The following is a 15,290-nucleotide window of genomic DNA, read 5'->3' on the forward strand; positions in this document are numbered from 1 at the left end:
TATAATTCACCTATTAGTGTAAATAGTACTATTTACCAGTTTTTATCTCTAAGCAGTCTTGCATAACATTAAAAATGAGATTCTGCATTAACATTACTTCAGCATAATATTTTAAAGGATATGAACTAGTCAAAACTGGAATTTAGCTTTTCCCCATTGTCTCTATTTAACAAAAGGAATCAATTACTCATACAGTTATAGCACAAATGCATGCCTTTCAAATTGTCTGCAAACCTAATATATTGAAAAATACTCATATATGCTATTGCAGCATTAATATTAGATTTATATCCTTAGAGTTAATTTTAATATCAATTTCACAGCTGGAATGAAAAGGCTGGACTCTGTAACTCACGGGCTCACTCCCCCCACTAGGTGGCATAGGCAGAGTCTGTGTGAGAAGAATGCATTTCTTCTGCCATTACCAAAATGAACTCATATGTTAAAAGACGAGGAAAATATGGAATATCTTGTGGACTATTGAACATTTACTTTTACACATATAATTGTATTGAAGTAAGTGGAATAGTTTTGGCTTATTTAAAATTTCACTCAAGAATGCTCTTTTCTTACAGATACTGACAATAATCCTTAAAATATGTGGACGTGTGTAATGGCCTTTAGGCACATATGGTCTTGCTGACTTTTCTGGCACTGCTTTGTGTGTAGTGCATATTCACAGGACTGGGAATCTCAGTATCTTTGTATTTTTTATTGTTAGGCTTACACTGCAACACATGCACACACATATTTAACCTATACTTTTTAGCAAGATTTGAGCATCTATGTCTTTAGTCTCTTACATGCTAAGAAACATAATGATTATAAAACTCACTAACAGCATTATTAAATACTTACCAAAAAAAACAAAATAGAAAAGATAAAATAATCTAAGAGAAGATGCTTTTCATCATTTTTGGTGCCAGAAGCCCCAAAATTAAAAATAGCTATACACCAAGCTATACACCTAAGTTCCTTTTGAGATCTCCTTACTTGCAGTGAAAAGAGAAGTCAGTAATATTAAGAACTTCCAATCCAGGCAGGATGATTGAATTATCTTAAACATATCTACTGGCTATAGAAACAGGCTGGACAACAGGCTGATGGTTGGAGGTATGGTGTGAAGTCCATGCCAGAGCACAACGCTCCACAGCACAGCACTTGGAACCCTGCCTGGGCTGGTGAGCCTGCCCCTGTCCTTTCCAGCACCTCTCTACTGGTCTCTTCTGTTTAGATACACAAATCCTCTTCATTCAGACAAATTGAAGTTGCTACTTTAAATGTAAGCATGTGCTTCTCTAGCTGTAATGAGGTTGGAGGTTTACTGAGATCTTCATAAAAACTGAGCAGTGGATTTGATCAGTTCAGGAGAGTAAGAATTGTGCTGCTGAAAAACAAAGTGGAATTAAATACATGTAAATTAAGACCACAAAGATAGCACTAAGTGCTATCAGGAAAGCATACATCTATCACCTGGACTTATAGGTCAGTCGAGATCTTAATCTATCTATTGCATATACATGCAATACACCTTTAGATTTTCATGTGGGTCTGAAATTGTAAAGTGCAAAGTTAATAGATATAGTGCAGTGTTCCTATAGTTCATTCCTATTCACAGAGAAAGTGTTACATAATATTAGGTATAAGTTTTATATTAATTCAATACTATACTGCAAATTTCATGCTGTCATGTCTGGAAAACAAATAATAAAAGAAATTCTTACCTCCTAGAGGAGGGCCTATGAGCACAGGGCAGCATTCCACAATGGTAACCAGTCCAACCGCACTGGAAAATCTGGCAGCCCCAACGAGGTCCATCAGTGTCTCAAAGAGAACACTGCTAACCATTCCAAATGCAAACCCAAAAAATACAGCATATATCACCAAGCCAGTGTAGTTTGTTGCCAGAGGACACAAGATATGACAAACGCCATTGTAGAAGACAGCAAAACTAAAAAAGTACTGGATCTTTGGCCGGATAAATTTGGAGTTTGCTACAAGTCCCATTGAAGGCCTAGCAAACATGTCTACAAAGGCTAAAATAGATAGTAAAAAAGCAGCAGAATATTCATCAATTCCCTTGTGCTTGGCATAAGGAGCCAAGAATACTATTGGAGCAAAGAAACCAATAAACATAATGACATTTCCTGACAAATAGATCAGAAACCCTCTGTGTTTGAATAGGGATAAATCTAGGTATTTATTGATAGTTTGCCAAAAAGACTTCTTGTTGTTTTTGTGCAGGGTAGAATCTCCTGTGCCTTTTTCAACATCTTTTTTCACAGGAGGAATTGGTTTTGGTCCAACAGGTCTCATAAGTGACCCAGCCACACAGCAGTTCAAAAGAAGTCCTCCCAGAATGAGAAAGCTTCCTTTCCAGCCAAATGCATTAAAGAGGAATTGATTGAGAGGTGCCAATGTGCTCAAAAACACTGGACTTCCAGCCATGGCCAGTCCATTAGCAATGGGACGCTTTTTATAGAAATACTTGCCGATCATGGTCAAGGCAGGTTGTAAATTGAATGCCAAACCCAGACCTAAACAACACATAAAACAAAGTATTATTGCATTTCATGCACTAAACAAAACATATCATACATTTACCAAGCTATTTTTAAAATGACCAGTATCTAATCTAGTGATTTTCAGTGAAGATTAAAACCAACTAGCATAAAAGAATGAAAAATACAACTTCTTCATGGCTTTCCGTGTGTGTAAATGCCAAGACTATGTCACAGTGATATTCTGTCATTTCTCCCTGTAGCATTGCAATAAAAGCCCAAATTTCTTGCTGTGTTTCAGCAATGATAGAGACAGTGGAATGACAGAGGAATGATGGTGTCAGTGCCATGACTCTCTGTTTTTTATTTACTAAGCTATAATACAATTCTCTCTTGGCTCATTTCACAAAAGTTATTAGATGTCATCTCAGCTACAATGAAAGCAGGGTGAATTTAAATGCATTAATCTCCTCACTTTATATTTCCCAGCCTATTTAAGATTGAACTTGTGTATAAAAGTGGAATTTAAAATGGCTAATTCTTTTGAAACACGTTCAGCCCTACTTCCTCAGGTACTGAAGTCCCCACTAAAGGAGGAAGAGTTGCGGAAGAGGGCGACAAATATGGGAGCTGACCACACATCCACATCAGCCAAGTGCATGAGCTGCACCTCCAGGCCTTCTCTCCACATTAAGACATCTAGGCAATAAAGGCTAAGTAGCTATGAATCTTCGTGATGGCACAGGAAATAAGTTTTCTTCTCTGACAGACACATTACTGGCCCCAGACTTTACTGTTTAACTGGGAACAAGTTTAAAATGTAGTAAATTAGAACTTAAAAAAAAAAAAAATTAAGGAGGAATCCTTTAGACCCAGTGTAGAGAAAGGTAAGCTGCAACACAATAATAAGTATTATTCATTCATTACATGCCAATATTTCACCTCTAATCTCATTTGCCTTCCTTATTCTGAGGAGATAGTTCTTTTAAGGTACTTCTGGTAAAGAGGTTATTTAATTTACTGGCTTTATGACTACTTTAGTTCATTGCCTTTGGCAATATCCATATCTTTAATGACATTTGAATAATTTTATTTGGGGTTTGACATGGATTTTAAACAGAAAGCCATTGAGCTGAAAGTTGTCATGTTTTCTATGGGAGTTTATGTATGTATAAACCTACAGAAAGCTGGGAGTGGGTTTTGCATTTTCACTAGAATTCTGCTAGCCTCTGCCACCCCATTTGACATTTAATGTGATTGAAAGCTAAAACAATGAATGTGAAATTCCACACAAATTACTGTAATAAGTGCTGTCACAAGCCAATCAATTTTTATACTATAATTACAGTGAAGCATGGAACAGTACATACATACAGCATTTATTGAATAAAATCATCAGTTATTCCTGGAATATCCTATGAAATAATTTAACATTACACCAGCTAATTTAAAAAATTAGGCAGTTCAGCTAGCTAAAATGAATTGATCTTGCTACCTTCTTGTATTGCATTTGTAGAATGCCTTGCACAGTGGGTTCTTGCTCAGTAAGGTAAAACAGCATTAGAAAAAAATAAAATATTTTAAGGAACACTCTTACCTCCAACAACCCCGATACATAGATAAAGCTCCAAGACGCTATTGCAGAAAGAGGAAGCAATCATGCCAAATGAACACAGGATACCCCCTGCTATCATAACTGGCCGGCTACCATACTTATTGACCAAAATGCTGCTTATGGGACCTGTTGGTAGAAAGAAAAAACATTAGCAGGTAACAAGTAACTCCATCATACATGCCATTTTCTTCAGGATATGTTGGAATGTCTTACTATTCCATCCTAGAAAATGTTTAGCTGTTTCTGTACCAATTTGTTGAACAAAAACTGTTTGTGGCCACGTGAGCCTGGATGTGGATACATATACTGCCTCCATGACAATATAACTATTGATTAGTCATGGAGATGGATCAAAAGATTAAAGACATCAGACAAGTGAGAGGGATCGTTACAGTTCACAGGGAATCAATGCTGAGATCAGTCAATGGAAGTTTTGAAAGTGCAAGGACTGAAGAATTTCACATACGAGACAGATATCGAAACTCCAGTTAACAGAGCAGAGGGAAGCTCCAGGCAAGCAAAGTAACAGATCTTCTTGATCCTGTAGCATGTCTTGGATACCTACTTAAAACTACACAGAGACACAGAAACACCATCAAATAAGAATGTAAATCTCTGGCCCCTGAGTCTCATTTCCCTTACCTGACCCAGAGAGGAGCATTAAGGGGCAGTAAAATCACTATAGGCTGTCTAAGAAAATCTAAGATGTGGTTTAGCAAAAAGACCTATAAACTTTAAAAATATTGCTACAAGCCTGTTTTTCAGTTTCAACTGCAGTTCAGTTTATAGTGTAATTATGTCCACACTAAACAAACAGCTAGTGTCCAATTTAGCATGACATGCATTATATGTTTTTTAAATGACCGTGACTAGAATAGATGGCATGCTACATATCAAGATTAAGAGGTTGTCAAAGCTCTTTAGGAAAACCTGCACACCATCTGATTGCACTATATTTGGCCCAAACCGTTATGAATAGTCTTGTTTTTGCAATAACTAAACTTATTTGATTCAAAAATAAAAATACCCATAATAAAAAGTAATACATTTCAAACTGTAACTGGCATAAAGTGGAGAGCCAAGCACTGAACCTGATTTCACTGCAAAACAGTTTTAAATCTCTCTGTATAGATATATTACTATTTAGGAATAAATGCCAGTGTTTCCATGATGCAAAGAAGCCAAATTCCAACAAATTTAAGAATGTGCGCTTCATAGGTACACTGTCATTTTAGACTCCATTGCTTGAATTGCTTTAAATATATTAAATTACTATTGTGAACATACCAAAAATGTTAATTACTGTATCTACAGCAGAAGTCTTAGGCATACTCCAGATGATCAAAATTTAGCTTTCTTCCTTAAGGAAACAAGCTTCTACCATAGTGTTGCCCTTTGCCTGTCCCCCTTTTGTGAATCCTGAAGTCAGTTTGAAATTACATGTAACTTGACTGACAAACTTTTCAGCTTGACTGACTGAACATTTAAAGTTCTAATTTACTACAAAATTTCAGTGATATTTAGATCTTACAGTCTGTGTATTCATTCAATAGCATAGGTCTCAAGGAGCCCGGGATCCCAGGGAAGCCTCTGTTAATAAAAGGGCAGCACAGACACTGGGAAATGTGCTCAGCTCTGCCCGAGTAAAAGCACGGTACATAAAAGCACTTTATCTTCTTGCCCTGGCAGCTGGGCAAGGCTGATAGGTGGGAGCATGGATGATAAACGGGATGGCTATTGTACTGGGAAGGTAAAAGATACTCAAAGTGAGGGTGTTAGGGCTCATCTTGAAGACATATAAAACAAGAGAGCAGGCTCTGTTAGCTCTGCTGCTCACTGAATTCTAGGTTAAGCATAACCATGTATTGAAACCAACAAACAGAATCCCACAGCACAGAATGACCCACCAAATATATAATAGCCTAGAGATTTAATAAAAGACTTTAAATCACATAAGAAGCACTAAAACATTTAGCTGACATGACACCTTATAGAGATACCCAACACTTTTTTTTTCTACTTGAAGAACTACTACTTTCATTTCTACTAAGAACTGTAGTGAGGTGGGGTTTCTCCCTGGAAGGCGTATGCAGAAGGCAGTGAATGATGAAGGACTGACAACGTATGTTCAGAGTACTTCCTAAAAGCACCATTCTTACCTCTCTTGTCTTAATAAGCTTGTGCACTTACAACTACACATAAGGATAATTTTGATCATTAGTTTTTCAGTAAACATTTGTATGGACAATTGGTAGTTTGGCCCATGTTTGAATTAGATAGAAAGCCCTTTTAAAATACATGAGTGGTATAAATATTTTCTCTGGGTCAATAAAAAATAAAAATAATAAAAAAACACTTTTAATTCAACTCTGTTTAACTAAAAGCAAAATGTTTCATCCCAATATCAATGATATTCAATATTACTTCAATATTATAGAAAAAAAATGAATTTTAATGTAATTTCCTGACAGAAAAAGTTGAATTGTTCTCATTGCTAAACACAGTAACAGTATTTCACTTCAAACATTCCAAATTAATTAATTTTTATTATTTTCAAGATCCTTTTTTTATGATGAGATGGAAGTACTTCTAAAATTGAACTGAGTACATGAACAATTTTTAGTATTTGTTAATATTTTGACCTCCCCTCAAATCACTGCAGTATTAAATGTTGCCTTTCTGTACTCATAATTAAAATATTCCTTACCTCATCCTTAGGGGAAAAAAAATCTACAAAAGAGGCATGACACTAGGAATATTTGGCTATACTATTTACAAATTTATTCACCATAGGCAGCACATTGAATTGTACCTTTATGTACCTTTAATTATACCTTTATTGTAAATTTATACTTAAGAAATTATCCAGATATCAAAAGACCTGTTTCTTTTCTCGTTAAACAAAGACAGTATGAATAACCAGGATAGGTATGAGACCATATGAAAAAAAGATTAGGCAAATCCACACATAGTAGACAATCAACTGTTGGAAAGAGAGGAATGGTAATAAAAAAGATTGTTGTATAACATTGCTAAATTGCAAACTTATTTTCAGTAAAACTATTGATCAAAAAGAAAGCATTGCACAGCACTGATAAAGTTTTCCAAATATAACCAAGGACAAAAATAAACTCTGCTGTAGTATCTACCACAAAATAATACCAACTGTAGTATCCATTTCTTTATTACTGTTCCATCAATCCTTCCTTCCTTCTATAAGCCAGGAAAATGAGTCAGACTCTTGTTTGTTTAGGGGGGTAGGGAGGATATTTGCTTTTGGATTTTTTTATTTAGGGGGTGGAGGGTATCCAGAAATGGTGATTTTCATAGCAGAGAATTCTTTCAGGGAGATAGTTTAGAAATGGTTTAGGAACAAGAAAACTGCATCTCTGTGGATCGCAACTGTGGCAGCTGGGCCAGGACTGTAAGTTACAGCTTTTAAGATGACATGCATGCAACATCAGCCTCACTTACAAGATCTGTTAGCTACAGGTCAAATATTAATTCAGGTATTAATTCAGGTTGGTGGATGAATTCAGGATGAAGACACCAGAGGAAAGACAATGCTGCCTCATGTGTCTGAGCTCTGCACTTCCAAATGACCTAAATCTGGACTGTATTATAAATTGAAAATTATTTTAAACATTAGACTCTCTTTGAGATATTCTCTTCAAGTTAATGATGTGTATTTACTATAACAGCTCAATCTATATTTCTATTTTTTGCATATTCTGGTCATTGGCTTAAAATTTTTGTATTTGGGAAATATTATTTTATAAGCCATTATATTAGTTTAAGCTAACTCCATAAGTTATCTAGAAACCCTTGCAACCTGATGAGTAGGTTAAATATTTTCTTGTGACAACTGTGTACATACTTGGTTTTGAGTCTCATAAAATCATGCATATTCATTATCAAATGTATATTAATCTACATAAATTCCAGATGTTCACCTGTCATCATGTGTTTTATAGCTATACACAAATTTCACTTCACATTTAACAGCTTGTGCAATTACTTAAGCAAGGCTCACATGCAGCAGTTGCCTTGGTTGTTGTTTTGTTTGTTTGTTTGTTTTGAGAAGCATCATTAAGCTATTTAAATAATGTATTACTGGCAAAATCATGCTATACATTAACACATGTTAATGCACTAAAGGACTACTGGATCTGTGACTCTACTTTCCTGAAGCCTGAAGTAACTACCTAACAGATGTTAAACTCATAAGAATATTTACTCTGATCTCTCCCTTAGCACCTACAAAACACTGGCCACATAAGACTGTGTACTCCCTAAACTAAACTTAAGGCCATTATCATAATATGCTAACGGTCCCCTGGTTGTATTTTTGTTTTATATCTATCTGTTTGAAGTAATGACCAGACCCTAAGAAGGAGTTAGATAGCAACCATAACTGTGCCACTGAAGAAGAGACTCAGGAACAAACACCTTGGAATAGGATGAAAAAACAAAACAAAACAAAACAAAAACAAACAAACAAACGAACAAAAAAATGGAAGCTTTTCATGTTCATCATATGTCAAGGGAAAGATGGCAAAAGCTATTTCAGCTATGTGGGCAGAAATTGACTTATGCATTTGGGAACTGTTTATTATGAGTTGCTTATACATCGGAAGTTTGTTTGTTGTTTTGTTTGTTTATCTGTTTGTTTCTCACTAAGGAACAGCTAAGGAACATTATGACTACAGCAAGACAACATTTACTACTACCATAATTTGAGGGGAGGTCAAAATGTTAACAAATACTAAACATATGCTCATACATACATAATAAAAAGCTTATAATAACATGCCATCTATTTTGATGGCTAAGTAAAACATTTACCTGTCTATCTGTACTGTGGAAAATGTGTAGACAAAGCTGCTTTGACTTCAGTGAATACCAAAATAGAAATATATTGCTTAAAAATAAAATTTATTATTATTTGTAATAGCAGTGTTAGCAATAATCTCTTTTCCTCTCACTTCCAAGTTAAACTTTTCACTCCCCATTTAAATCTTCCTTCTTCTGTTAAGCAATACTGTTGTAAATGAAAAGCACCAAAAAAGACTACGTAACTGAGTAGATTTTAAAAGCAGATGCCTGAAGAAATAATCACTTTTTTTTTTTTTTTTTCTTTTAAAAGATGTCTATTGTGCTAATATGTATTAAACAGAACTTGAACAATAGAGTTTTCTTCTTACAGGTATGATCGCTTTGTATTGCTTGCTTTTTTTTTTTTTTTTTTGGAAATAAATACAGAGCTCAAACTATGCACTATACATTTAATAGTCTCTCTCTCATGTTACATTCTGACACATTCACATGCACACTTATGTACACATGCATTTATTTGCTTTTTCCAGTCCTAGGTAAATACACATATAAAAAATGATCTGAATCTGGTTGTGTATCTAATATCTCTAAAAGTGTAAAGGATGCAAAACAGGTGATAACAATATTTCCACTTAATAGCTACAGGTAATACCATCAGATCAGTTTGAAGGCCACGAAATAGAATAAAGGAAGATTTACTTGGCATAAAATCTATATCTTGCTCAGCTCTCTGGTAGAGTAACATTTATCTGTCCACATGTATGCTCCATTAATTTATAAGAGGAAGGGAATCTAGGGAACTAGAATTCTTGCTGGCTTCTCTCTTTTCCACCTTTTTTTTTTTTCTTACTAAAAGGAAAAATAAAATATATTTACCTTAGTTCTCCCCTAAATAGACAGCACTTTCTGTGAGGGATGAAAAGAATGATCTGCTGCTTAAAAATGTAATAACTAGTCAGAACAATTCCAACAGGGTTTGTAGCAGTGTACTACAGGATCCAACAAGATATTTGTAGCAGTATCAAGCTGCCATAATTATCTTTTATTTCAATAATGAAGTCATCCTTGGGTCTTTTCTACATTTATATTCACTGGAGTGGCACTTTTTAAAAAGTATATAAAAAGCTAGGTATAAGTATTTAATTTATTTGTTCTTGGTTGATTACTTGATGATATAATGTAAGATGCAATTGAAGATAATTCACATCTGTAATTTTTTTCATACACAACCCGTGCCTTTATGTTTTTTACTTTCCTACATGCATTATATTTGGTAGGCAACTAGAAAAGAACCCTTTTTGATATAGATGTAATTTTTTAACGTAAATTGACAATGTCATACAGTGTTCATAGTGTCATTGACCCAGAGCAATCTGAAATGACTCAGTCTGAACAATCTGACATTTATTCAAATAAAGTGAAATCATGAAAGAAGCTGAGAATAAATGGAATAATATTTGAAGTTGCACAAATGCAGTATCGTAGATTGCATCCTGTCAAGGCAAATGATTTAAACACACATACATTTTTGGCACCTGCAGAGCATTGCACCAGCTATCCTTCTAGTCTGGCTGTATTTTGTTTCTGTTTCCTACAAGGCTGGAAAACCCAGAGGAGTTCCAAGAATTAAAATGAGGACAAGCTACTTGCTAATATCAGTCAGACTTGTATTTGTTTATTTTTTACTACATAGAAAATCCGCTTTCTGGAGCTGATTTGCTTTGTTTGGCAAAGAGTTTCCAGTATTTTACTAAAGTAGAGTCTTACCTTTCGTTTTAAAACTATTCCTTCAACCACAAATGCTTTATGCTAGTACTTAGTACTACTCTTAGAATTTCATCTCTGTCATTCAGAGGAAAAGCAAGTAAAAATTGATTCTGACACTGTTGAAAATCTGTTAATGAAAGTGAAAAGTGTTTTAAAAATTACTTTGTTTTTCTCAAGGTGGACTAACTCAGACAAAGCAACCTATGATAGTTTTATTTCTAATTCAAAAACTTTTGGCTAAATACTATAATTTTTCTCATTACTCTTGGGTTTGTAAAAAAAAAAAAAAAGTATGCATGTTAAAAAGTCGGGAAACCTTTGTTGTATTAGATTCTTTATCACATTTGTGGGAATGGTAACAAACACAGTCTGTTTGTGTAACAGCAACAGAGGTAACATAGTTCAACAATGGCTGTAAAGCTTTCTCTGTAGCTCCTTTATGCATTTTGCAGTATTTTCTTTCTTGTTTCATACAACATGGCTGCACTGATTCCATAAAACCAGACAATATATTAACTTTGACAGAAAGCAAAGAGGAAAAAAAATGTTCTTGCAATAAATAGCATCCCAAAAAAATGGCTAACACCAATTTCAGGTAGTTGAAGTATGAGTTAAATAGCTCAGCAGCCCAAAGCACTGACAGGAAGCAAGCAGTCAATGGCTCAACCATCCACTGCCATGGTGAGATTTGCTCATCACTTCCCCATCTCAGACTATGTTTCCTCAGTGTCATCACCTTACATCCTGAAAGAACAATGAATTACTTTTATAAGAAATACAATAATCATGTGATCATGTGTGTGGTATCCCATAAAAGCCTGGGTGATAGCAGAGTGCCTGCAACTTTTCTCATGTTTATTCCCCCTCAGAAAAAAAAAAAAAAAAAGTTACAGATTGTAATTTTGAACTGTTGTACTTATTCAATAATATATACATCCAGCTGTAAATATCAGAATTTCCTGAAATATTCAGAAGAAACTTAAATAAGTGATGAATAGTGCTGGTGCATACTCCAAATGAACTACTTTTATATAGAAATTACAGATCCTTGTACTTGTTTTTAATTTGTTTTATTTATTCTTTTTGCAGATATATCAGAGTCATTACATACTTTGATGAAAGGTGTTGACTGGCTTGTACTTTTTTTTTCTTGTTTGCTAGGGTACTGAGGTATATGGAGCTATGGACCACATAATTTATAAAAGTTATCTCCGAGTTAATGAACTGCTCTACGCATACGAATTTTAAAAAGTTGGAAAAGTACCAATTTTTAATCAAGGGGTAGACATGCTGATTATTATTTAAATGGATACATATCAATGCTTGATATTAATTATCTTTTGTATGCTCTGCTATGTTTGTTTTTTTTTCATGAAAGGTTCAAAGAGTCAGTCACAAAGCTGAAGTCTTGAAGATGATTTATGATTTTTTTTTGGAAACTAGCAATATGAAACTTCATCACATTTAATCAGAAATGAATGTAAATCTGTGTGTTGCTGAACACTCAGCAGTTTTCAGAAACATTTATGGTCACCGACTACCCAAAAGGAAAAAAAAAATTAAAATTAGTTGTCCAAATTTTGCATTAACATATTTATTTTCAGAGAGGTCAGAAGCAGCAGAACATTTCAGCATTTTTTAAAACTTCACTTATATTTGTATTCCTGTTAACTTCAGTATCTCTGAGTAAACTGAAGCACATGGTATATTAAATATGAAGCGTAAATAACATAAATGCGAAGCATAAATATATAAATACGAAGCAAATTTGCAAATAAATTATTTTTTCAACTTGGAAAAAGGAAAGAAAAGAGAAAGAAAGGATGGAACAAGCCAATGATAAGATGGAACAAAAGCACCTATAAGGGAAATGTATTTAAATAGAGACATTGTAACACCAGGCACATACTTCTCACATAGTAGCCTGCATGCTTCTGTAATGCTGATAGCTGGAAATAGAACCAGCACATGGTAAGTGAATCCCAAACAGTCTTCTCAGAAACCTGTTGTTTTCTTCTCAGAAAACCATTGCAACCAGCTTGTAACTTAGTAAGCTGTAAATGTAATGTAGTGCATCAACATGAACATTAGAAAACTCAATTACAAATGTGAGTTTCCTAGAAGACTTAATGAAAGTTTCCTGTAGAAGAAAAGATGATGAGTTTTTCCAGGGTGGTATTTAACAGCAATCAACTTAGCTCCTTAGTAGCTCATGTACTTTTGTGAATCTAAGTTAACACACCTTTTTCAATCTTCAAAATGTGCTGGAAATTACACCTAAATAATGCTACTGGTGACAAGCACAATGAACCCATGCCATGAAAGGTTATCTCTCCTTCAAATGAAAAAAAAAAAAAAAAAAAGAAAGAAAAGAGAGACAATCATCTTGCCTCTCAAAAATACATACAAAATAATACTAATACATAAATATTAATAAAAATAATTATCTATAGCAAATAGTTAACATGAATGTGTTAATAATAAACTTCATTAAATTTCTGTCTTTTTTAGGGTTTCAGCAAGAATTTCAGTAGGTACAGAACTACAGAATGCTCCAATGGACATAGTTAATGGTCAACATGCAGAATTTTGCATGTCAATGCAGATCACAATTCTTAGCAATACAAGTTGTACATCTTGCTACCTGTATGAATCAGATTACCAGACAAGTTCTGTATATTCTGATGCTACAAAAGGGGGATGATTTTCTGTATTCTTGCAGATCACAACACTGAAATGAAAGACAGCAATTACAGTATACCATTGTTGTAGCTACAATTTTAGCAACTAGAAAGTAAGAACAATGTTGTTAATTTCAGAGTTAATCACTGAAAAAAAAAAAAAGAAAGAAAATAAATAGTCCTTGCTAATATTTAAATTATTCACAGGTATTTTTGCAAACAATGTTATTATATTACAAATATATAGTTACAAATATTTCCCTAGTTTTTTTCTTTATTTCCTCTTTGAGTAACAACTGTCTTTTCTCTCTCTGCATATGTGCATGCACACATGAGCACAATATTCATAAATGTTTATTATTCAACACTTTCTATTTATTATTCCCTATTATGATTCATAATTTTTTTTATACACTTTCTTAAAAATCACAGGCTACATTTCCTGGAAACAGAACAAAACTGTCATTTGGAAGCCAAGGAGACATCACAGAGACCAAAAGTCAATGCAAACTCTTTCAGAAGACTTTGAACAGGCTATTTAATAGTTCTTATGAATGTAAGATACATTCTCTGCAACCCAATTCAGTATGTTTTTCAGATAATGCATTCACTGTGAAAAATTCAACCGACTTCAGTTAAGATTAATATTGCCATTTGGATTTCTCTGTCTTCTTCAAACTTCCCATTGTATTTATGTTCATACAATATCCCATTTTCTCCCTATACATCATCCTATGGTTTGTTTTCTTCCAGAATGATATTACATCTAACTCAACTTTGAAATGGTTCTCTACACATTGTAACAGACATAACATACATAATTTCAAAGAAAGCACAACATACACGCTTCCTTTTCCTAGTTCCTTTGTCATCATATTCCTGTCTTGTCTCAGTCTTGCACTGTATAATTATATATGAAAGTGAAAATACTCAATCTACTGGCTACAATGTTTCTGTGGACCACTTACTATGAATTATGGATCATGAGTGGATCATTAAATGTCATCTACATATTCCGAATATATGCAATGAGAAGTATAAATCTGGATTTATTTAGAATGGGGCGTCCTGAGAAGTCATCATATATACGTCATTGTCGATAATACTGTTAGATTAGTTTCAAATGCATTTGTTATTTAACACATATGTAACCCGATATTTAAAATATACTTTATATAAAATATTTCTAAAATATTATTTTACCATTATTTTCCATTATAATTGTATGCTTAATAATATCTGATAAAACTATCTGGTAATATCTGGTAACTTTCAGTGGTAACAATTTTAAAAGCTTAAAAGTGGGAATTTCCCAAACTCCTTGATAGCCTCTAAACTAGCTCGTGTCTGAAAATTTGTATAAGGTAAATAAACATATCTCAATAATATTTAGGTCACAAAGTACTAAAGAAAGGGGGGAAAGGGAAGGGAATTTATTTTTTGTTCAGAGACTTTGTACAAAATGAGAACTGGGTGTTCTCATTATATTTTGGCATCCAAGATATTTAGAGTGTAAACGCAGGAGATAGCAGTATATTAATGGGATCACAACACATGCAGAATTTGCATTTTTCCCAGTATTTTGCAAAAAAGGAGATTGATCAGTCAGGGTAGTGGAATGGCAAGGGATGGGGTAGAGGCACAACTACATGCAGTTGTCAACTTAAAGTAAGAATACATATATATATATATATATATATTATTTTTTTCCCCTGTTTTCAAACGAGTGAAAAATAAAATGGAGAAAACTTAGTGAACAATTCCAGAATTTTGGAAGTGTTCCATGGGTTCAGAACACTTTCCAATTCACTTAAAATGTAGACACCCAAAATTATTGTTATTTTTTAATAAGAATATTTACGAAAATATTTTACAGTCAATAAGTAATTT

The 15,290-nt window shown here is 33.9% G+C and overlaps 1 protein-coding gene across 1 annotated transcript in view; it reads right to left on the reverse strand.

Moving 5' to 3' along the window:
* SLC16A7 (solute carrier family 16 member 7) overlaps positions 1 to 15,290 on the reverse strand; it is a gene marked incomplete at its 3' end in the record, with an annotated part of 78,042 nt that overhangs the window by 1,150 nt on the left and 61,602 nt on the right. The window contains exons 3-4 of the mRNA XM_084306378.1: positions 4,099 to 4,242; positions 1,725 to 2,537 (exon numbers count right to left, since the gene is read on the reverse strand). Of these exons, the coding sequence (XP_084162504.1) occupies positions 1,725 to 2,537; positions 4,099 to 4,242 (957 nt within the window). The remainder of the gene's footprint in view (positions 1 to 1,724; positions 2,538 to 4,098; positions 4,243 to 15,290) is intronic.

The sequence above is a fragment of the Netta rufina genome, assembly GCF_964035555.1.
Source record: "Netta rufina genome assembly, chromosome: 1".
Lineage (NCBI taxonomy): Eukaryota > Metazoa > Chordata > Aves > Anseriformes > Anatidae > Netta > Netta rufina.